The following is a 22,522-nucleotide window of genomic DNA, read 5'->3' on the forward strand; positions in this document are numbered from 1 at the left end:
TTTTTGTCTGGCTCCTTTTCTCACACTTGGTCTCCGAGCCTGTCATTGAGACCGCTGTGAAACATCTGCAGTTGTTCATAGTGGTACTCAGCAGGGGCACCGACAGCTCTGCACCCTCTCCTGGTAAGGCCTTTACAATCTGTGCTTCCTTTCAAACGGTGCCCTTGTGTGTATCACCCAACAAACTGCACGTATGTAGAGTGTGCATTTCATCCTTTCTGCTGTGAAGTGTGTCCCTGTCACAGTTGGTGTGAACAGATCTGTTTGGACACATTTGTTCTGCCCATTTCAACTTTACTAGGCTCCAAAGAATCACAAATGTGTTTTCTCTGCTGTAGATGAGTTGTGTTTTCTGAATTTTTGTGTAAGTGGAATCACATAGAGTGTACTTTATTTTGGGACTGGCATCTTTTACTGGGCTTTGCTGTTGTACCTGTAATTACTTCCTCCCTTCCATTGTTAGGTTGTGCCCATTATATGGGAAACATCACTTGCTTCTCTGTTGGCTAGCTAATGGCATGTGTGCTGTTTGAGTTTGGGGTTTATATTTAAAATTCATTGTGCAAGTGAAATTTTCTGGATGTTTTTAGCATAAATCTGTGTGTTCATGCTTTCATGTTTTTTGTTGAGTAAATACAAAGGGATGGATTAGCGGATTCTTAGTGCAGGTAAGAAACTGCCAAAAAGTCTTGCAGAGTGACTGCTCTCTGCGGTCCCCTCAGTTGTGCATTTACTAGTTCTAGTCCTCTGTATCATTCCCAGCTCTGGGGTGATCACTCCTTCCCCTCCTGCTGTGCTAGTGGGCATCTAATGATTTACAGACGCACTTTTGTTTAGAACTGCCACCACAGGAGCACTGATTATCTTTTCATGTGTTAATTTACCATTTGACTGTCTTTGGTAAAGAGTTGTGCTTCAGGGCCTGGTCTACCAGATACTCTGGAGGCTGATGCAGGAGGATCAGAAGGTCAAGACCTGTCTAGGCTACAGAGAGTGAGTTCAAGGCTAGCCTGCACAACTTAGAGAGGCTCAGTTTCTTATAAATAGTGAATGAGAGACTGAAATGGAGAGATGGTTCAGTGGTGGAGAGCAGTTGTTACCATTGCAAATCTTAGGTCCTAGCACCCATGTGAGGCAGCTCACGGCTCCCTGTAACTGCAGCTCCAGGGGATCTGACACTGACCTGCATACATGGGTGCAGACACATAACACATAGTTAAAAATAAATACTTAATTTAAAAAATAGAATGAGGGCTTTGGATAAAATCAGTGATGGAGCAGTTGCCAGCTTGTGCAAGGGTGTGTTCAATCCTTGCTCACACCCTCCAAAAGGAGGGAGATATGTGTATCTTTAACATTGTTATCAGTTACTAAGTTTGTTTTTAAGGCAGTGATTTTATTTTTACAGGTTTTGTTTGGAGATTTGTTTTTCTCATTTCTGTGTGAGCATTTGTTTACCTGTATATATGTACCACCTGCATGTCAAGTACCTGCAAAGGCCAGAAGAGAGCGTTGGTTTCCCTGAAACTGGAGTTACAGGTGGTGTGAGCCACTGTGTACATGCTGAAAACTGAACCTGGGTCTTCCACAAGAGTAGCAAGTGCTCTTAACTTTTGTTTTTTTGTTTATTTTTTATTATGTGTATGTGTTCCTGTGTGAGTTTCTTTGTTGTGTGTGCACATGCCCCAGAAGCCAGAGAGAACATCAGATCCCGGATCAGGAGTTACAGGCAGTTGAGAGCTCCCTAATATGGGTTCTAGGAACCGAACCCAGATCTTGTGCAAGAGCAGTGTGGAGTTTTAATCACTGAGCCTGCTCTCCAGTGTGTGTGTGTGTGTGTGTGTGTGTGTGTGTGTGTGTGTGTGTGTGTGTGTTCCCGCTCTCCCCACTTGGGGTGTCTTGAACTCCTGGGCCTCAGCCTCCTGAGTAGCTGGAAGTGAGATATACTACTCACTTGCTTAGAGACCGAGTTTGTTCTGTTGCTGGGTTTTTAAGAATAATTTATCACATTCATGATTACAGAGGTTTTTCCCCCTTCTGGATGTCTTTCACAGAGCAGACGTTTTAAAAATTTGATGAGGTTATCATTCTGTTCTTTTGTGGATTACATTTCTGGTATCCTGAAAATCTGCCGAAAACGATGATTTTCTTGCTTTTTCTTCCAGCAGTTTTGGCTGGTATATTTAGGGCTTTGGTTCATTTGGAGTTAATTGTGTGTATCACTAAGTTAGAAGTGTGTTTTTGTGGATTGGTGCCCACAGAGGCTAGAAAAAGGCACCAGAGACCCTGGAACTGGAGTTACAGGTGGTTGTGAGCTGCCCCGTGGATGCTCGGGTGAACCTGGATCCTGTGCAAGAGCAGTGAGTGTTCTTCACCCCTGAGCCATCCTCTCCACCCCTTTTTCTTAGTCTACTTGTGGGTTATAGGAGTCTTTCTATCTTAAAGGTGTGTATGCCCAGAGTCTTATGATGCGTATATTTCTAGAAAGCTTTTGACACTAAAGCAAGGGACTGGGGGTGGTGTGGCTTAGTTGGTAGAGTGCTTCCCTACCAAATCCCAGACTACATAAACTTAGAATGGTGGCTCATTGTGGAGCTAGAGACAGGAGGATTGGAAATGTAGGATAGTCATCTTCTATACAGTGGATTTGAGGTTTTCCTGGGCCGTGTGACACTGTCTCAGGAAGGAGTGAGTGAGTCTGCTGCTGTCACTGTGTTTGAATGCCTGTCTGTCCAGACCCCACTGGACTCTACTGCTGTCATTTTGTGGTGGCTCTTCCTGTGTTCCCAGGATAGGGGCTTGGTGACAGTGGTACTGTTCCGTCCTTGTTGACTTGTCCCTTTGGGTGACAAGGCTCTAGCAGTTCTTTTACTTGCCTGCCCTTTCCTTATCATGGTCATGCCACAGATATGCGTTTCTTCTTCCTCGTTCACTTTGTGCCTCTTGGGGCTAAATAAATAGGACTCTTGATCTCTGTCAGGACCTCTTGGTGTTTCTGGCCCACGGGCTATCCCACTACTCTGCTTTCTGGGAGCTGCTGTGGAAGCCCTTGCTCATGCCCTGGCCAGAGTCCTGATCTGGGCACTCTTGTGCAGAAGCCTGGGACTTTTGCCTTACTTTTCTTCAGTCCTTGCCCTCTTTCTTAGTTCCCACTTGGCTTTTGTGGGGTATTTCCTTCAGTAGCTTCCCAAGAGATTAGGAGGGAGTCATGTTTTAGAGCCCCCCCCCAACAAAATCCATTTTCCTGCACCTGTACCCCACCTCCCAGTAGTGCTCTGGATAGTGACTTAAGGTCTAGCAGCCATTGCCCCTAGGATTGTGAAGGCCTCACACTGAGAAATGGCCAATATTTTTGTGTATTTGGAATGAAGATCGACTTAATGCTGCATATTTAATCTGTTTATGAATTTGAATTTATATCTTTTGCCTCCTTTAAATCTGTAACAGCTTGCCTAACCTTAAAACAATCCTTTGTCCTTTTTGAAAAACTGATTTTTGTCTGTTCTTGTTTGCAGTGCTGGAGCTTGAACCCAGGGTCTTGCACATGCTAGGCAAGTGCTCCGTCTGAGCTGTGTTCCGACCCTTGTGTGTGTTTGTTTGTTTGTTTGCCTTGGAGACTTCAACACTCATGTGTATGAGTGTTTGCCTGCATGTGTGTGTGTGTGTGTGCACCATGTGTGTGCCCAGTGCCAGAGGAGGCCAGAAGAGGGTCTCCGATCCCCTGGAACTGGAGTTACAGATGGTTATGAGCTGCCATGTGAGTGTGGGGAACTGAACCCAGGTCCTCTGTAAGAGTAGCCAGTGCTCTTAACCTGAGCATTCTTTCCAGCCTCTACTTGATATAATGAATCGGGTCAGACTATGTAGCCTAGCCCAGTCTTGAATTCTCCATCCTCTCGCCTCAGCTTTCTGAGTGCTAAGAGTTAGGTGTAGTGTTATACCTCTTTAGAGTTTTCATTAGAAACAATTTCAGGTGCATACCCACACTTGTGAAAGTGCAGTCCCTACTTCCCCAATCGCTTGGCTCTGATTGCTACCAGCTCCGAGTTGGGATTTCATCTATACTTCCATTGCTTTTCCTGTGGTGTTTTGAAGCAGCTCATACATCATGTTGATGATTTTTAGAAATATTTCTAAAAGTATATGTAATACTATCATCATACCTAAAGTATTCATTATTAGTGCTCCAGTTTCCAAATGTGTCATGTGCATCATGGGTGTTATTTTTGGTTTTTTTTATTATGCCATGCAGAAAGTGGGTCCTGTTTTTTTTTTTTTTTAATTTATTTATTTATTATGTATACAGCATATGTGACTGTAGGCCAGAAGAGGGCACCAGATCTCATTACAGATGGTTGTGAGCCACCATGTGGTTGCTAGGAATTGAACTCAGGACCTCTGGAAGAGCAGTCAGTGCTCTTAACCGCTGAGCCATCTCTCTAGCCCGGGTCCTGTTTTTTAAGGCCATGTGAAACTGACTAGCACTACAAGTTCTAATGTGGTCCCAGATTAACACCTAGCATCTGTTCTCAAAGTGTGACACGTTTGAGCATTGAGTGTCGATATTTCCTTCATGTGATATTAGTGATTCCTGGGGATTTCACTCTCCCTTTTGTATTTTTGGTTTTAAGCAATGCACCCATACTGGTCTCAGATCCACAGTCTCCTGCCTCAGTTTTCAGAGTGCAGGGGTTACGAAATTGTAAGTTCTGGCAAGATGGCTCAGTTGAGGTTTGTGGGAATAATGGGGCAGAAGCTAGCTTGAAACAGTTGAGTGGGAGTCAGTTATTAGCAAGGCCAACTGTGAGGTGATCTGTCAGTCGTGGTTGTTTGTGGTAAGTGAAGAACAGGTTTGACAGGGAGGGGCTTAATTTCCCTGCCCCAGCCCCCACAGTCCCTTTCTTTTGTGTGAGCCTTGCTCCCCACTCGGAGTTGGTTTCCCTCTCCTCCTGCATAGGCATTGCTGTGAGTGTTCTGCTTCCCTGTGCTTGCTACTAAAAGTCATCCACAGCAGGACCTGGCTCCGTGTCTGTGACGGACAGACGGACAGATGCTGTCCTGCTTCCGTGGCGTGGCCTAGTGGCGGGTGCTTCCTCTTCTCATGATGAGAGTTTTTACTTGAGAGTAACAGGTTAGGGCTGTCCTAGATCTTCCCCTTTCAGTGTCACTGAAACCTGAACTGGAAGAATCTTAAATTGCTTTTCCCTGACTTAAAAATGGCTTACAAATACGTTGTATAATTGGCATATAATAAAGCTGAGCATATTTAAAACTGCATGTACCATCATGAAGCCAAAGCACTTACCTGTGGATAGATCCCACAGCCACTTGGAGAGCGAGAATGCCCCTCATGACACTACTAGGCCCTGTCTCTTAAAGGTGCATCTGCCTCTTGTACTACCACCCTGCAGACCAGCCTTTACCACAGGGGCCTTGGGGGCCCTTAAGATCTAAGCTATGGTGTTCTCTTTATGTGCTCTTCTCTTCTTACTTACTTTAAAAACCCTGATGGAAATCTGGATATTTGGCTCTCTTGGCAAGGCACCAGTATTGAAAGTTGGTGTATTTAAAACTGGTAGATATTATAGAAGTTATTAATTCACTCTGCTAATAATATAATTAAAACATTAAAATTTCAAATTAAAATTATTTATGCTTGGTTCATTCATTGAGACACAATTTATGTGCAAACATTCACATATTTAGTGTGTATTTAGATGAATTTTTACAGTTGAGTTTTGGTACTGTGGAGCCATCACCCAAAAAATTTTGGGACACTTTTCATTATTCTAGAAGGGCTTCCCTTTCCTCTCCCCTTCCTGATTTCTTCCAGATATTTAAAACTTTGGAATTTCAAAATACATATATGCCATGTCTGTTCCTTTCTAGGTAGACTGGGCAGTTGTTACATATGTAAATGATCATTTGTTATATGCTGTTTTGTGTCTTGCTTTGAAAATCCAATGAGGTTTGAGATTCATTGTAAGTTTTTTTTTTTTTTAGTGATTGCTAAGTAGTAGTATATGTCTGGATCACAGAGTCTCCTGTTGATGAAATTTATGTGTAAGGCTGGAGAACATGCTTTCCAAGTTCTGTTGTGGACCCTAGGGGGTGTTGCTTGCATCTGAGACATATGTCTGTAGCTTGAGAGCTTGTAATTCTGACACTCCCATGGACAGCTGAGTGCTCTGTGCCACAAGTTTGCACCAACAAGACCGTGAAGGCCACCATGGCCTCTTCAGAAAGCTTGTGCAGAGGTAGAATTGATAAGAACTGGAAGCTGTCCTCAGAGTACAAGTGTGATGTTTGCTGTGTTTGGATGGTTGTACCCTGCCACCACAGTGTGTGGTTGCATTCTTTTGAAAGGACCTTAATTGCAGGGTGAAAAAAAAATGTAGGTGCCATTAATGCCAAGTTGAGCCAAGGGAGGCCATAGCAGTTCTATTCCAGCAAGACAGGAAATTCTTATTTTCCTCCCCTGGCCACTGCCTTGAGGTTTTCAGTCACTGACCTCTTCCTAGGGTTTCCTATTAGCTGTCTGGCTTTCACTAAATACAGTTATCGTGGAGCTTGCCCTGTGTATCAGCAGCAGTTGGTTCCCATGGATGAACTGGAGTCTGGTTATTGGCCAGTTGGCTGTGGTCTGAACTCTCTTGGCCCTAGGGAAGAGCAGTCTCTGATGTTCCCTCAGTAGCTGCTTAGTCTGCCCTTCTAGAGCCCTTCCTTAGCTTCTGAATACATCTTGGAGCCAAGCTGCTTACTCACCTTCTTGCCACCTGAGCATACGGCTTCTGGAAGGATTGCCTGTAGGGTTACCATCTTCTCTTCCCCTTTTGGTCATGTAGCTTTATGTGTTGTATTTCTTTTTTAAAAAAATTATTTGGCTGTGTGTGTCTTGTGTGGGGGTTTTTGCATGTAAGTCCAGTACCCTTGGAGGGCAGAAGAGGAGGTTGGATCTGTGGAGCTAGAGTTAAAGGTGGTTGTAAGTGACCCATTGTGGGTGCTGGGAACTGAACTTGGGTCCTCTAGAATAGCAATATGTGCTCTTGCTGCTGAACTGTTTCCTTGACATCTTCTCATGTCTTCTGTTTCATAATCTGCTTCTTTTTTTTTTTTTTTTTTTTTTTATCTTCGGTGACTCACATCTTTATACTACAGTGCTTTGCTGAGCTTATCGTTTGGTTGGTTTCTTTAGTTTTGCTGTAATGAGCAACATAGAGATAAGCTTGCTTGCAGTGAAGTTTTTGTGTGTACATGCTTATTTCCCTAAGACAGATTTTTGGACCTTATTTGCAGGGTGAAAAGGTGTATGTGCCATTAATGCCAAGTTTAGCCGAGGGAGGCCATCACACTTTCTGTGCCAGCAAGACAGGACAGGTTCTTCTGTGCATATATGGTCTACAGAACTCACCACTATACATACATACTTGCAACAAAGCTAAGACACCTAGGTCTCACGAGAGAGAGACAGGGCTACAGTGTCAACAGATCTTCTCTGTGTCAATGATTGGTAGTAGCCCTGGCTCCTCCCTGTGCAGTTGTCCTTGTCTGGCATTGGCCGGGTGAACTCAGGCTTTTCGCTTCTTTGTTCCAGGCTACACTCCTGGTACACCTTACAAAGTGTCCTGTTCCCCAACCAGCGGAGCTGTGCCACCATACTCCTCCTCCCCTAACCCCTACCAGACGGCCGTGTACCCAGTGAGAAGTGCCTACCCCCAGCAGAGCCCGTATGCCCAGGTATGCTTGGGCATGCCCTACACCTCGGGGAGGGTTGGTTCCATCATATCCCTACAGCCCTGGGACCCTCTGGCAGTTGTCTCTGTTTTCCCCACAGCAAGGCACCTACTATACACAGCCTCTGTATGCAGCACCCCCTCACGTCATTCACCACACCACGGTGGTGCAGCCCAATGGCATGCCAGCAACTGTCTACCCTGCTCCCATCCCTCCTCCTCGAGGCAGCGGGGTCACCATGGGCATGGTTGCTGGAACCACAATGGCCATGTCAGCAGGTGAGTCCTAGTTCTTGGTGGGTGTGTTCTGCCTGAGAGCTGCCTGAAATGGGGAGAGTCCATGAAGTTCTGACCTTTGGCATTAGATTCTCACGGCTTCAGTTGTATGGAAGGACTGCCCCCTCCCCTCTTCCCTTTCTCCTTTCATGAGCGAGTCAAGTAAGCTCCACTGTGGAGCATAACTGAACAGCACACTTTGTTAGGGAGCTAGGTGGCCACTCGGCAGTAGGAATGAGGAGTCCCAGGTAACCCTCATTTGGCTCCATCTCCAGTGAGCAGCAGGATAGGTACTTTGTATTCCAGATGGGCCAGCTGTCTCTGTTGGTCTTGTTGCAGTAATGAGGACGTGTTTAAGAAAGCTGGCGTCGTGTTGATAGAGGGGATAGCTGCTTGTCGAAACCCTGGGCCAATTACGTATTGAATCAGGGAAGTGGGTTGGGGCATACCTCCATGGAACCTTGGGATTTGGTGGAAGGCCTAAAGAAGACTTCACCTCTTGACCTTTCAGTATATGTAGCTGCCTTTAAGCTTTTCCACACAAGGTCACTTGTTCTCCATGACTAGGATTTAAGAAGGGGAAAAAAAAAAATCAAGCCATTCCATAAAAAAGTGTTCTGGACTTGAGCCTAAGGGAATCATGTCAGACATAGCACGTGGTATTCTGTTTACTTCTGCTTAGAATCGCCATTTGATTTTTCTGAGTTTGCTGTTAAAGTGTAGAAGGCTAGCACAGACTGCTGCTGCCTGCCTGGGGACAGCTCCCGGAGGAGGGGGTGTGAGCAGCAAGCATTTACCCCACCTTGAGTCGTGGCGGTGTGGTTTAACCTCAGAGTCATGCAGGCCATTGCTGAGTGTACATGTTCATGGAATTAGAACTCCCTCGTGCATGTGGTCATGTTCTTTCTCTCTTTCCCCTTCCTCCCTGCCTCCTCCTCATGTGTGTGTCTGTTCTTACCTCTCTTCCCCTCTCTCCCCTCCTCTCTCTCTCCCTCCCTCCCTCCAGTATACAACTGTGTTAAGTATACCCACGTTACTCTGAAACAGGTCTCCAGAATGTTCACCCTGAATCTAAAACTCCTGTACCCATTAAACAGATGCTCTCTTCTTCCTTCCCCGAGCTCTGGCATTCACTATTCTGTGTTCTGTCTCTGAATTTGACAATCTTCAGAACCTCATACAAGTAGGAACACACACTGTCCTTTACCTCACTGGCTTTTTCACTTAGCACAGTATTCTCAAAGTTCACTTCTGTTACTTGTGTCAGGATTTCCTTCCTTTTGAAGAGGAGTAATACTTACTTTTCTTTTTATAGCCATGTGATCTGCCAGAATTAGTGTGCATCCTATGATCGCCAGCTGCTGTGCTTATAATGCCGTTCAGCACTTGGGGATAATCTGTTCAGTTTTGACCCTTCTAGTTCAAGACCATTCCTCTTCCCCTGTGTCTCCCTCACAAGGAATCCAAGTCATGTGCTTTTCAGAGGCCACATGGTGGAGCTCTGCAGGAGAGATCACCTGTGTCTTTTGTGGTGAAATGTTCTCTTTCTTCCAGGGACCCTGCTGACTGCTCATTCTCCAACTCCTGTCGCCCCTCACCCAGTCACTGTCCCCACATACCGAGCCCCAGGAACACCCACCTACAGCTATGTGCCCCCTCAGTGGTGATTACCCCACAGATTCATGTAAGTACTAGTGAAGGGTGCTGGTTGGCTGGGTCCTGGTGAAGGTCCATTTCCCTGAGGAAATGGGAAACTGACCTCAGATTTAAGCACTGTTCCAGTTTGCTTCTCTGTTCCTGTGGTAAATCTGAGCAGTAGCAACTTGGGGGAAGGGAAGGGTTGGTCTGGCTTACTGTTACAGTCCACCGTAATGGGAATCCGAGGCAGGAACTGAAGCACAGACCATGGAGGATGACTGCTTACCGACCTGCTCCGCTACCTTCCTTATACATCTTAGCTCACCAGCCCAGGGATCAACCTCCAGACCAGACCTCATTAATTAGCAATCAAGAAAATGCCACACAGACATGTGCACGGGCCAGCCTGACACGACAGGCCCTCAATTGAGATTCCCTCTTGCTAAGCACTAAGAGAAAGGCGCACCCGCTCTTTACATGGGGACAGTGCAGAGCTTTCTGTTTTTATTCTTAGTGGGATGTCCCAAAGCAGAGGAAGGAAGCCATTGTGTGTTAAGCTGTTCACACTGCATCTTGCTGCTTCTGTAATGAGCATGTATCACCCTTGTGTTTGCTGCAGTTTGTAGGGTTCCAGTTAACAATGGGGGCATAGGGCACAAGGTGTGTCTGTAAGGTAGGGGGAACCAGGGGCAGCAGTTCTGGCTATGCTGCCCTCTGGAGTTGTTGAAGCAGAGGTGCCTGTCTGACTGTCTGTCATTCTTTCCCAGGTTTGAGGATGGAGCTGTGCAGTCACTTCATTGAGTTCCACAGCTGGTGCTGCAGGCCTTGTGCCTCCAACCAGGACTTTCTTCTTAATGCTCTCGACACTTAGCTAAACACGACTGCGGCCCAGCCCAGAAGGCCCCAGCTCGCTAGTCTCCAACTAACTCTGGGGGTTGGTTTTAAAGCAAATCCTGTTTTGTGGACTGCCTGGCACATTTTGTAGCTAACCGTAATGATAAAAAGGGAGTATCACTCTATTCTAATCCTATCTAGTTGAATGCATGTTTATAAAACAAACACAGAAACAAAGCTTGCTCAATCTACCTGCAGTGACTGATGCAAAACCATCATATGCAAAATCCAAAGGACTGGACCCTGTTCACAGCCTGTGTCACTCAGGCGCTGTTGTAATGTGTGCGAGTCTCCCAGTCACACGTGTGCACGTGAATGTCCTCAAGAAGCATCGAGTACTGGAGGGGATTCTTGGGGTGATGAGGGTTGCCAGCTAGGGACACAGACTTGTAGTTTTCAGCGACCTGTTTTCTTTTTGGCACTGACGAACCTGGAGGGAGCTGCAGGGACTGGGAGAGTGTGAGTCTGTGGTGGCACCAGAGCAGCAGCAGGTATAGTAGGTCCCCTCTTCATTTCAGCTGACGTGTGGTCTGAGGAGCAGGGATGTACCGGAAGCCTGTCAGGAAATAGGAGCGCTGGGTGGCCGGTACAGCTGGGGTGAAGGGCAGTCTTTGTGTCAATAGAGCAGGGTCTCTGCCATCTGAATTTCCACTGTGTGTCTGCAGGACAATGTTTGGGTATCTGTTGGGAAAGTCCAGTGCAGAACTAAACTGTCTTCCCAGGAGGGAAGACGTCAGAGAGGAGCAGCCACACTGAGGTGTCTTTTGCTCTATTTCACTTAGGGAATCATCCCTTTCTTTCCCCTGGAGAAATAATTGAGTCTGCTAAAAACACATAGGCACTGCTGTATTCACCCCACAAAGAAGGGCAGAGACTTCAGCTGTGTGCTGTGGAGAATGTTGTATATTTAAGACTGGTTAAAAGGGAATAAGTATATTTTTAAGTTAGTTCCTCGTGTTTCTTGTAGAGAAGCAGGGCTGTGATTATGTCTAAAAATGTAGAAGTAATGTAGCTTGTCCCAGGATCATTCACCTGATGATGACCTGTCCTCTGTCTAGCTGGAGTGGGGCCTAGAAAGCCTGCATAAATGTCCTGTGAGCCTCTTTTGCCATCTTTTTGTGTGGCTAACGGCACTCGGCACCGAGCTCATGTGGAGAGTGGAAAGGGCCAGACAGTTTTGGACTGTGCTTGCCTGTCCGGATCTGTTGTGGGAGAGATTTTTGAGTGTGTAATCTGAGTATGTACATAAGAAATCAAGAAGGTTCTTTTTGCCTGTATATGCCCAACTTGAATCTGTGAGAGTTTCTGTTCAGTGAGGGTCAGAAGGGCAAGGCATGAGGACCACTCTGGAGTCTGTCAAGTGGGGGTGTGTTTTGTTTTTTCCCCATTGAAGTGCTGGGGTTTTGGTTGGAAGGGTGCTTGTCTCTGACAGCTAGGTCAGGGCTTCCATGTTGGTATGGAGGTTGCCTCATTAGCCATCAACTTGGCTAGAGGGTGGGTCATCTGAACAGTGAGCCTTTGGAAACCTTATTTTTATAGTAGTGCTCTTCATAATTTGTTTTTAGCATTTTATTTTTTAAGAAGTTTTGGAAAATTTCTGCATGGATCAGTGTAAACAGAAGAGTTCTCATTCCTAATGTCCATGAACATAGAATGTTTATGGATGAGTGTGTTTAATCGCCTCATGAGCACTTAACCGTGTGTGTGTGTGTGTGTGTGTGTGTGTGTGTGTGTGTGTGTGTCAAGAAAGCACACAGTGCACAGAGACAGAAACATTTGCTGTAGGCACACAACTTATACCTGTACTTCATGTTGGGATTCCCACCCTTGTGGATGGTTTGCGATGTGGCTGGATCCAAGGTTTCCCCTGGACCCAACAGACAGAAGGTAGTTTTTCCAAGTGAATAATCACAGATCAGTGGAACAAATGTACCCGTGATTTTTGCATGTGTTTGAAAAAGTACCCTCACACACTCCCAACTAAACATACCTGTCTCCCTGCCTCTAAAAGGTAGAGTTGTTCGCTTACGACAGGAAGTTATCAAGTCTTTGGGTCTGCTTGCAGCTGCACACAGTGTGTGTTTCCACGGGCCCTGAGTTCTCAGGAGAAAGAAGAGTGGGGTGGCATCCCCTCCTGCTGATTACATCAGCTTCACACACCTGCCCTGTAACTGTTAACACATCATTCCTTTTCTTTCAAATTGAATTGAGTGACTATCAGATACTTCTGTACTATACAACGTATCTGTGTGGAAGTCTTTTCTGTCTTGAAACCATTAGGACATCAGCTGTGGAATTTGCTGGTGAAAGATCTCATCTATCAGGTGAAAAGAAGAAACTGTCACAGGTGGTGATTTCAACAGCATTCAGTTTCAGTAAAATTAAGGAACAGAACTCGGGTCAGTATTCTGTTACACAACTGCATAGTTATCCCCAAAACATTGAGGAACATTCCAAGAAAGTGTGCTTTTTATGTGCTTAACATTCCCAACTAGAGTCCTTCAGCTGAATTCTTTTAGAAGGTAATACTGGCAGGCAAAGGGCCTGATATCTGAACTTGACATCATTGTTAAGGATAGATATATAATTTTTTAAGTTTATTCTCTGCTGCCTCCCCTGAGGATAGGGATCTTTCTTCCTCTGCTGCTGCTGCTGTTTGCAGTTTAAAGTTGGGTAGAGTTGTTGAGTGTTAAGGAACCTGCGAGCTCCCGGAGAAGTAGGGCCACCATCAGGAGTGGGCTAGTTAGGTAACGGGCTACACGGAAGAAGTGCGCTTCAGAACTTCTGTCTCCCATCTTGTGGTCTTCCTTGGAAGACCCACTGAGTGGCTGTTAGCCTACAGTTAGCATACTGGAGAGCAGCTTGTGCTTGTTGCAGAGGCGGTATTCCTGGCAGGAGGGAGGTCCTCAGTTCTGCACTGGCTACTGAGTGCCCACCTTCCCTCTGCCGGGCACCAGTGTCTATTGCATCTGCTTATGTTAGCCTGCGGTGATAGGAGGCTGGAGGAACAGACTGGGTGTTTCTTGGGGGCATGCTACAGTGGAAACTCTTTGGGGAGGTTTGAGCTCACTGGCCTCTCACTTGGGCCTTTGTGTGAGGGCCTGTGCTTGAGAGAGGCTGGCAGGCATAAGCCTTAACCGTTGGGGCTGCTCCCATTTCCTCAGCTCTCCTTTCTGAATATTGGAGTACAGCATTACTGACTGGGCCGCCGCCTCTCATTCCGCAGCTGACTTCTGTACTTGTGGTATACCTCTGCTGGATGCACAGGACCTCCTAGGGCGCACTGGCAACTGTGGCAGCTGCTGGTCCTTTGCTCTGGTGCTTTCTGAGGGTTGCTGGAGGGCAGGAGTGCAGCTGGCCGAGCAGTGGCGTGCAGAGCCGACGCTCCTGTCCAGCGCACCTCCCAGGTTTGTGTGTTTCCTGAGTTGCTCATCCTGCCCAGTCTTCTACGTTGATGGATTGATAGCTACCCAGAAAGGATAATGTGCTTTCTGTAGGAACAGTTCAAATAATTCCCCGTGTCTTAGAGGATTCCTTTCTTCCCTACCCCCTCTTCATTTGAAGAACAGAAAACCTGTGGAATAAATCTTACTAGAATCATGGGATGGAAGTAGCAGCTTTTCTGTCTAGGGACCACAGTAGTTGTACATGAGAGGTGAGGACCTGATTGGTATAGCAGGCAGCTCCCAGGGAAGGGCAGTGGGTGGGTCTGGTGCAGACTGTTGGCAGTATAATAGACCAGTTTAGGTCACACTGGGGACTGGCTCCCAGCAGGGTTATTGTGGCAGCTGGAGGCCCCAAGGAGCCTGTTAGGCTGTGACTGAACAGAAAAGGTTCTTCTTTTTTTAAACTTTTATTTTTAAATACTCTTTTTTACACTGTTTTCTTGGTACTTTTTTTATGCTTAAGTCAGCATTGTCTTCCAGTGTTAAAGGCATCCCTTGCCTCTTCATTGAACTTACGTGTCAATACAATAGGAATGGGCAGACTGTCCATCCCGAGCCAGTTCAATTAAATGTAAATTCATACTGTTTTAATTTTTTATGCAATCTGATGAGTAGATGAGCTCAGATTTAAAATCCTTAAAAGCACGTTTATTGTAACAGGAATTGTTATGTATTAATACTGCAGTTTTCAATAAAGATTGACTTGTGTTGCATATTCTGATTGTTTTCATGTGAGTTTTGTCAGAGGTGATGGCATGACAGGCACATGCTGCCACTTCTCCCAGGCAGGGGAGTTCTAGGGGTTGGGGTGAGGCTGGAGAGGGTCCTCCAAGGTGGTGTAGGTGTAGGCTTACGTAGCTCCTCATAAGCCTCCTGTGTCCCTCAGTTTAGTAAGGGGGATGCTGAGACCCAGAAATAACACAGAGCCCATCCCTTAGCTCACATGTTAATTACCTGTATCCTCTGGGAGGCGGGAGGGAGTCTGTGCCTACCACCATCCATGGCTCCCTCACTTGCTTTCCTCCCCCTTCCTTCAGGCTTCTGTAACAGTGAGCCTAGCCACCTTAGGCCACCTCTACCAGGAGCCTTGCGGCTGTATCCTAGGGAGCAACACTTCCCTAGGCTGAGAACGGAGTAGCTGAGGGAGAGGCAGGGTACCAGCCCCAGGAGGGACGGGCCAGCACATGAAAGAGGAAATTCACACATACGCCAACAATTGACCAGCAGCCAGGTTACTTTTCTTAAGTTTCTTTATGAAATTAAATGTGGTTTCTGGATTAAAGAAGGTACAGTGCAAGAGTAACTGACCATGCTTCTGAATCCTATGGGCTCTGCACTACATGCAGGCCTGGCTGTGTGCCCCACGAGGAGTCAGTCCATGCTAGGCCACAGAATTCAGTCCTTATGGCTTCTCACACTCACTAGGGTAAGGCAATCTTTCTGTGTCATTAACAATTCTCCCGATTCTCCATTGTTAGAGAAACAACATGACAAAATCGTAATGAACAGGGACTGGGTATGTGTGCAGCCACCCCAGCCATAGGGGACTGTCACTAACCTGGAACCAGGCACACAGTTGACTGTACGTTTTTGCTTTTGTTTTTTTTTCTCATTGCACATGTCACAAAGAGGGTGTCTGGCAGCCAGCAGTGTCTAGAGGAGCCAGGAGGCCTAAGGACAGCTATGGGTAGTTAGGAGTGCAGAATTCCTGGTTCCTGACCTCTGAAGTTGCAAGTGGGCTGGGGGCCTGAAAGGAGGAATAGCAGAGGGCGACACACCTGCTTTGGCAGGTGGCTCATGGCCATGGACTTTGGTCTCCTGCCCACCGAAAACAGGAGTGCGGATAAGCTTTCCAAAGAACGTCCGGAGCAAATGAGCCTTGTTTGCACAGCCTGGCCGGTGGTTCTGAGCTGTGACTTGCAGGCTTGCCATTGGTGGAGGCCCTGTGCAGGTCCAGAGTATAGGCAGAGGCTGGTACCCGTGCAACACTTAGTCAGCGGTGGGGAAGAGGCCAGAGGCGGAGCCCAGACTTCGTACAGCTCTGCTGCCGTACCTGTTCACTTCCAGTTTCCGAAACCGGTAGGAGGCCTGATGGAGTAGGCCTTGAGGGAAGGCTGGGTCCACAGAGTGCCGTCAGGTTGTCCAGTAGGTGCTGGCTCACTTTCGGAAGGGTGCCAGTCGGCTGATGCTGTGCCAGAAGTTAGATGGCTTCCGCCTGGGCTCTGCTAGCACCAACACCTGCTGCTGGGGCCGGCTGGCAGGCAAGGATGGATGCTTGTGGCGGGTCAGGTACCCTGGCCTGCCAACAGCTGGGCAGGGAGAGACAGCAGGGGGTCACAAGGTATTAGACAGAGGGTTTCATCTGTGGGTTCTGTTGCAGACCCTTCCTTCACGGGGTAGTTTGCCACACAGGGTCTGCTTCCCAGGGGGCTAGCCACAACCCACAGGACCCAAGTTATCAAGAGCTGCTGGCCTGATCCTGGCCTACTGCGGCCTGAGGGCTGGCCAGGGCCACTGTCCAAGGTGTGAGATGTCCGCCTCCATCTGTGGAGATGGAGAGATGGCTCCCTCCCAGGCAGCTGTGATGTGCCTATCGGCAGCCTGGGAAATGGATCACTGTAACTCCTGGTGCCACTAGGAGGTCAGAGGCGTCAAGCAAAAACTGTACGGACCAACAACTCCCAAATCTATAGCCCTTATATCACCTTTGGAAACATACACCTTTAAAGGGCAGCGGACATCTCCCAAGGATCCAGATGGCTAGCTGGCATTGCTTTTGAAATCAGAAGGAAATGTAATCGAGGCTGGAGCTGCCCAAGGAGCAGGATGGTTCCCCATTTACCTTTAGGCTTCCCTGTGGCCTGCTGCTTGCTGGCGTTCAGCATGGCCTGCTTCCTCTGCAGCTCAGTGATGGAGAAGCCTGGGGGAAGGGCACACGTGAGATCCCGCCTTGTCTTCCTCAACTGCCCACGTGCCTCCTTGGAGGGCTTCCTGGTCCAGGTCCTGTCTTCCTGGTGCCTCATTCCTGTCCCACTTTAGACAGTGGCATGGCAGGGACTGTCTCCTCACCTGCTCAGCCACCCTGTCTTGCCAGCCAGCCCACCACTTCGTTTCTCACCTTGACCCTGTGCCCCCTTCCCATTTCTCAATCTAGCTTCTTTATACTGCCGTGGAGGCTCCTTCCCAAACCAAAGCATGAAGCTGGGGACCTAGGAACAGGAAAGGATGGGAGAGGATTCTGTAGGACCCACCCCTGTGTTCTCCCAGGACTTGAGCTGGCCGGAAAGGGGCTTCCCTTGGTCTCAACAGATGGGCACATAAGAGTGAAGCACTTTTATCAGACCCAGTCAGTGAGGCTGACCACAGAGGAAGGGGCATTTCTGCTAGAGGGCTAGGCACAGCAGAGCCTATGCCAAGAGGTTCCTGCAGCCTCACCCAGCGCTAGGTGTGATCTCATTCTCAAGTTGGCCCTGACCACCTGGTAGGTGGGCCCCATAGGCTAGGCAAGGCCCAGTAGGGTTTCCCACCTGTCTCCTGGTCCAGCCGCACCTGCTCCCTCTCCCTGGCAAAGGCCTTCAGCCAGCGCTGCTTCTGTTCTGGTTTCCTGGCACACAGTAAGTGGCTGTCGCCCGTGGCACCACAGTACAGACGGAAGGCATTCTTGACGCTCACATGCAGGTCACGGTCCTTCCCATCTTCCACATCCACCACCTCCAGGTCATCCATGTCCAGGCGGCCCTTGTAGTACAGCACGTCCCGGCGGAGCAGGTCCTACCAGATGCTGCTCTGAGCCTTGGCTGCCCAGCAGCCTGCATGGCCACCTGGTCATGCCCACTCCCACCCCCAGCCACAGGCTGACCGGACAGTCTTGCCTTTGAGGTGCACATGGATGGGCAGGCAGAAAGCCTCAGAAATGAAAGCAGCGGCCCACGTGGTATGGGAGAGCAGAGAGAACAGGGAAGGCTCCGTGCATAGGGCCATTGTGCCACGGTTTGAAGGAAGCAAAAGCTAGCAATAAAGAGGCTAGAGGCTGCTGGGATCAGAGAACACATGAGACAGAAGCGGAGGCTTGCAGGGGGAGACATGGTCTGAGGAGCAGGCAGGGACCAGGTCAGGATGGAGGGTGTTTTCAACAGCACACTGTTCCAACAGCCACCCGGTGTCCCTGGGCTCCCTACCGAGAGCCAGTCCTAAGGGCCAGGCTGGGGCTCCTGGAGACACGAAATGGCCAGGATAGACTGCCAGGCCCTTGGCTTCCAGACGAGAGCCCCGGCCCTTACTGCTCTACTATATGAGACTGGTCTGGCAAGGCAGGGTGGTTTGGATACCTTTTTACAGTAGATGAGCTGACGGTCAAAGAGAAAAAACATTCTCTGCTGACTCTTGGCTTGAGGCTGTGTAACACGGGTCAACTCCCCCGAGTAGATGAGTTCCGAGCTCCTGACCAGGAGATCTTCCCCCTGAGTGGACCCCAAGGAGAGCCGTGAGGTAAGTGCAACCGACCTTGGGCTCTACTTCCCGCCTCTGTGGTTGGTGAGACTTCCCACTGTAGCCTGAACTGTGCCAGGCCAAGGTAAGAGGGCCAACACTCTTCAAGCCCGAAGCAGTCCTTTGGGCCTTGGAGGGGAGGCTGTGGGAGGTGAATAAAGGCAGATTTGACCCATCCTGTAGAGTAGAACTTCACTGTAGCCGTTGGCCTCCTGGGGCTGTTAAGCTCTGAGAATTTGATATGTCACTCTAAAGTACACAACGATTTCAAAGAGTATGAAACCATGTAAAACAGATTCAGCTATACTGAGCTAAATAAAATATTAAAGTCTGTTTCACTTTTTCATTTTGTGTGTGTTGTGTATGTCTGCGTTCACATGTGTGCTTATGGATGAGTGTGGGGGCCAGAGGTCAACACCAGGTGTCTTAGTCGCTTTCCATCCTTTTTTAAAACCTTTATTACATTTATTTATTGTGGGGGGGGGGGAGGGGGTGGATGCACGCATGCCACAGCAAGTGTGTGGGCGGTCAGAGGACACCTTGCAGGAGCCTCCCTTTCCACCACGTGGGACCTGGACACTGGACACAAGTTATCAGCTTTGGCAGCAGGCACCCTGACCTGCTAAACCGCCTCACCAACCCATCTCCACCTTACTTGCTCAGACAAGATCCTTCACCGAATTCGTAAATGCAGTTGGGTTGGGATCCTCCTGTCTCTAAGCATCTAGGACTGGGACAGAGGTGTGTCACCACACCTGGCTCTTTATGTGGGTGCCGGGGACCAGAATTCGGGTCCTCCTGCTTGCACACACGGCAGGCACTTAACCACCTGAGCCGTCACCCCAACCCCACTTTTTCCCCCCCTTTTGGAAGATGTCTAGAATTCTGTACTTTCTAGTAGCCAGGGCTCACATTGTCTTTTGAATGGACAGTGCTGCTTTAGAGAAAAAACAGCCTTGGCAGGAACTTGCCCCTGCAGCTAAGTGTATTTAGGACCTGAAATTGGCAGTCTGGAGCTGCTGCAGCTGTCCATTTGGAGATGACTGTGCTTTCCAGTCCTTGGCCAAGCATGGGCTCAGAACCAGTCTGCTGCATTGTCCTGCTCCCTGACCCAAGGGTTCGGATTCAGTGTAAGGGGAGGGCCTAAGACTCTACTTTCCTGTGGCTTATTCCGGCATGCTTTCACTTAGTTTCTTCTCCTGACAGCTGGCATGGTATAATATACCATGGCTCCATAGGGGTAGGAAGTAGAGGTGGCCGGTTGCTGGGTGCAGAGGGACAGAGTCTTCCTATGCCCATGCCACTAAGGAGCAGGAATGTTTAGTCATGAGTTTACTTGTTGCTTTAGAAGGCAAGACTGGCAGACACATGGGAATGAGCAACCCAGAAAACCTGACAAAGCCTTGACATGGGAAGATCCATTTCTAGTCCTACCATTGGCTCTGAACTCAACTGTTGAAAGTTCCAGAAGGTATCTAAAACTTAGCAGTCCAGCCTGTCCCTGAGGGCAGAGAAACAGACCAAGATGTCTTAGAAACATAGTTCCTTGGGTTAGGGCTGCCCCTAGGCTGGCGATGGCTAGAAGGTGTGTGGAAGTGCACACAGGAAGGAGACCATTAGGTGCCAAGGTGGAGGCACCACCCAAGAAAGGCCCAATGCAAGAGAACCTGTCTTCCACCAGCTCCTGGGAGTGCCGTGACTCCCTGCTTCTGTTCCCTTCTGGACAGGAACAGTTTTCAAGCAAGGACCCCACAGCATTTTCTGGGCACTGGGGCCCTCACCTCCCAGTCCTCTATGGAGCTCTGCCACTGAGCAATCTTGTCGATATTTTCAAGTCTCCGCTTCCGTTCATTGATGAGCTGGGCCACGTTCTTCATGGCATGCAAGGCAGCTTCAACGTTCTTAAAGTCCCTGGGGCAGAACAGACAGAAGTGTGCAGCGAGCTGGAGAGCAGAGAGAACCCTCCATGTGAAGTTGCCACCTCTCTCTGGGCTGTGTCCCTTGGCCACAGTCTCACCCCATCAAGCACATAGTCTCTCTCCTCCCTAACCGGCAGGTAAGCACAGATTAATAATACTCCACTGATGTCTATCCTCCCCTACTCCAATATAGCTCAGGGTGATGGGCTTGCTTTACCCTAAGCTATGTCCAATGCCCACAGCAGTACCCAGTATTCTGCAAATGGTACCCACACTATAAATACTCAATTGGCTGGCTGACCGCATGCAGAGTCCCAGGCAGCTCCCCCTCACCACCTTGTACCCTCTCTACCTGTGCTGGGGGTGCGTGTACTTGAGCAGCTCCGCCAACTGGAGGGGATACTTGCAGATCTTCTGCACTGGGGTCAGCAGAAAGCCATCCAGGGAAATGTCAATCATTCTTTGCAGCAGCCGACAGGCCTCGAAGAAGTACACGTACTTGCTGAGCTTGGTGAGCCGGGAGAGCTCCACACAGGCGTTGGGGTGGTTGTTGCAGTACTCAGAATAGATCTGGAAGTCGGCTTGCTGGGGGCACAGCGGAAGGTCAGGGTGGTTGTCTCCTGTTTCCCCAGGCGACAGGCCACAGCCATGGAGTGAGAGGGACAGGAACCTCTGCATTTGTTTTAGGGACTGGTTCTACCAACTTGGCTGGGTACAAGCTATGGGCTGTCATTCCAGGGATGGGAAAAACCTGTGATGCGTGCCTGCCTATCGCTGGAGCCACTCAGCTTTCCCAACAGGGCTTCCAGGAGATATTCTGATTATGCATCTGTTTTTATTTTATTATCTTTTAATGAAATCAGCGGTGCTAATCAGGAAGGGTTATCAAGGCTAAGCAAGTAAGGCCTTGGAAGGTGGAAAGACTCCCTTGGCTGCTTCAGTATAGGACAGGACAGGCTCTGCCCAGTGAGACTAGCAGCTTTTATCTGTGAACCTGGTGTGGAAAATTCTGGGAAGAGATAAAGCAAGGGAGCCATGTATAAAGACATCGGGGTCGGGGTGGGGGGCAGAATGGGTCCAGGCACACTCACGTGTTCCAGAAAGCAGGCACCCAGCTCGCTCAGGTGTGGCCTCTCTGTGTTGAATTTCTGCTCCAAAGCCTTCACAAACGCCTTCTGGCAACGGTAGATGTCCTCGATATTCCCGAAGATGGTGCGCAACTGCTCTTCACTGAACATATCCTCACGCTTACGGCACTGGCGGACATAGCCCTGCAGGATGGGGCGGGGCCAAGCTCTCCAGGGACCCACCTGTCTATTCTTCCACATGCCACGCCCTCCTCACCAGCCCACTTCACCACCCGACCCCACCCATCCTATCAGCCCTCACCTCTCCAAGCAAGCCCTCCCTGCCCTCCTCACCTCGCAGATGTCCCGAAGGTGCTTGATGTAGTCTCTCTCAGTGCTGAGGATCTCGTTGATGACATTGGTACGCATCTGGTCCTTGCAGCTCTGGGCCTCTGGAACGTTGTCATCGGCCTCTCCAGCCCCGGCCCGCGGGGCCTCATAGTTGTCCGCGGGCTCATCCTGGTTCACCCGCAGCTGGACAATGCAAAGCTGGTTAGTGCCATCCATCCTCCAGTCGGTCTCTGAGCTCTCTGCTCCAGGTCATCCAGAGCAGAGGTCAGTAGCTCCCACAGGACACACAGGTCCAAGGGCTTGTCTGTAATGTCCCTGCAACTACCTCCTAGGCACAAGGCCAGGGTAGGGGATAGAGGGTTGGATGACCACAGCTGTTGTCAAATTCATTCCTCTAGTAGACTTTGTTCTCAGCAGGGATTGGAGCAAACGCTAGGAATTCCTGAACCAGACCTACTCATCCCAGGGCTCTAGGCACAGGGATTCCGGTGCCTAGGTAGAGGCCTTGCTAGATCATTAGCCTGTTAAGTTTAGGAAAGGGTGGGGGTCTGCACAGGAGGAGTTCTTGAGTACCTAGGAATTCCCTCCCTCTGCGGTCCTTTGGGAGTCTACACCAACTGTCCTCTGGTGACCAGATGCAGCCTAAGGTTGGAACTGTGTCATCTGCTCTCTTGGGTATGATTTCACTGTCTATGCCTCCTCCCAGGTTT

General features: G+C 48.8%; 2 protein-coding genes across 7 annotated transcripts in view; one reads left to right on the forward strand and one right to left on the reverse strand.

Moving 5' to 3' along the window:
- Fam168b (family with sequence similarity 168 member B) overlaps positions 1 to 14,705 on the forward strand; it is a 37,596-nt gene extending 22,891 nt beyond the window's left edge. For 3 of the 6 annotated variants that reach the window (XM_059244047.1, XM_059244053.1, XM_059244048.1), the window contains 5 exons: positions 3,516 to 3,551; positions 7,595 to 7,737; positions 7,814 to 8,012; positions 9,564 to 9,693; positions 10,415 to 14,705. In XM_059244047.1, the coding sequence (XP_059100030.1) occupies positions 3,516 to 3,551; positions 7,595 to 7,737; positions 7,814 to 8,012; positions 9,564 to 9,676 (491 nt within the window). In that variant the 3' untranslated portion in view covers positions 9,677 to 9,693; positions 10,415 to 14,705. The remainder of the gene's footprint in view (positions 1 to 3,515; positions 3,552 to 7,594; positions 7,738 to 7,813; positions 8,013 to 9,563; positions 9,694 to 10,414) is intronic. The other 3 variants (XM_059244050.1, XM_059244051.1, XM_059244052.1) reach the window with 3 other exon arrangements.
- A 514-nt stretch (positions 14,706 to 15,219) lies between these two features.
- Positions 15,220 to 22,522, reverse strand: part of Arhgef4 (Rho guanine nucleotide exchange factor 4) — a 46,285-nt gene continuing 38,982 nt past the window's right edge. The window contains exons 4-11 of the mRNA XM_059244046.1: positions 21,816 to 21,995; positions 21,486 to 21,665; positions 20,747 to 20,979; positions 20,257 to 20,386; positions 18,316 to 18,447; positions 17,515 to 17,758; positions 16,830 to 16,907; positions 15,220 to 16,296 (exon numbers count right to left, since the gene is read on the reverse strand). Coding sequence (XP_059100029.1) covers positions 16,145 to 16,296; positions 16,830 to 16,907; positions 17,515 to 17,758; positions 18,316 to 18,447; positions 20,257 to 20,386; positions 20,747 to 20,979; positions 21,486 to 21,665; positions 21,816 to 21,995 — 1,329 coding nt within the window. The 3' untranslated portion in view covers positions 15,220 to 16,144. The remainder of the gene's footprint in view (positions 16,297 to 16,829; positions 16,908 to 17,514; positions 17,759 to 18,315; positions 18,448 to 20,256; positions 20,387 to 20,746; positions 20,980 to 21,485; positions 21,666 to 21,815; positions 21,996 to 22,522) is intronic.

Source organism: Peromyscus eremicus, chromosome 16_21 (assembly GCF_949786415.1).
Source record: "Peromyscus eremicus chromosome 16_21, PerEre_H2_v1, whole genome shotgun sequence".
NCBI classification, from domain to species: Eukaryota; Metazoa; Chordata; class Mammalia; order Rodentia; family Cricetidae; genus Peromyscus; species Peromyscus eremicus.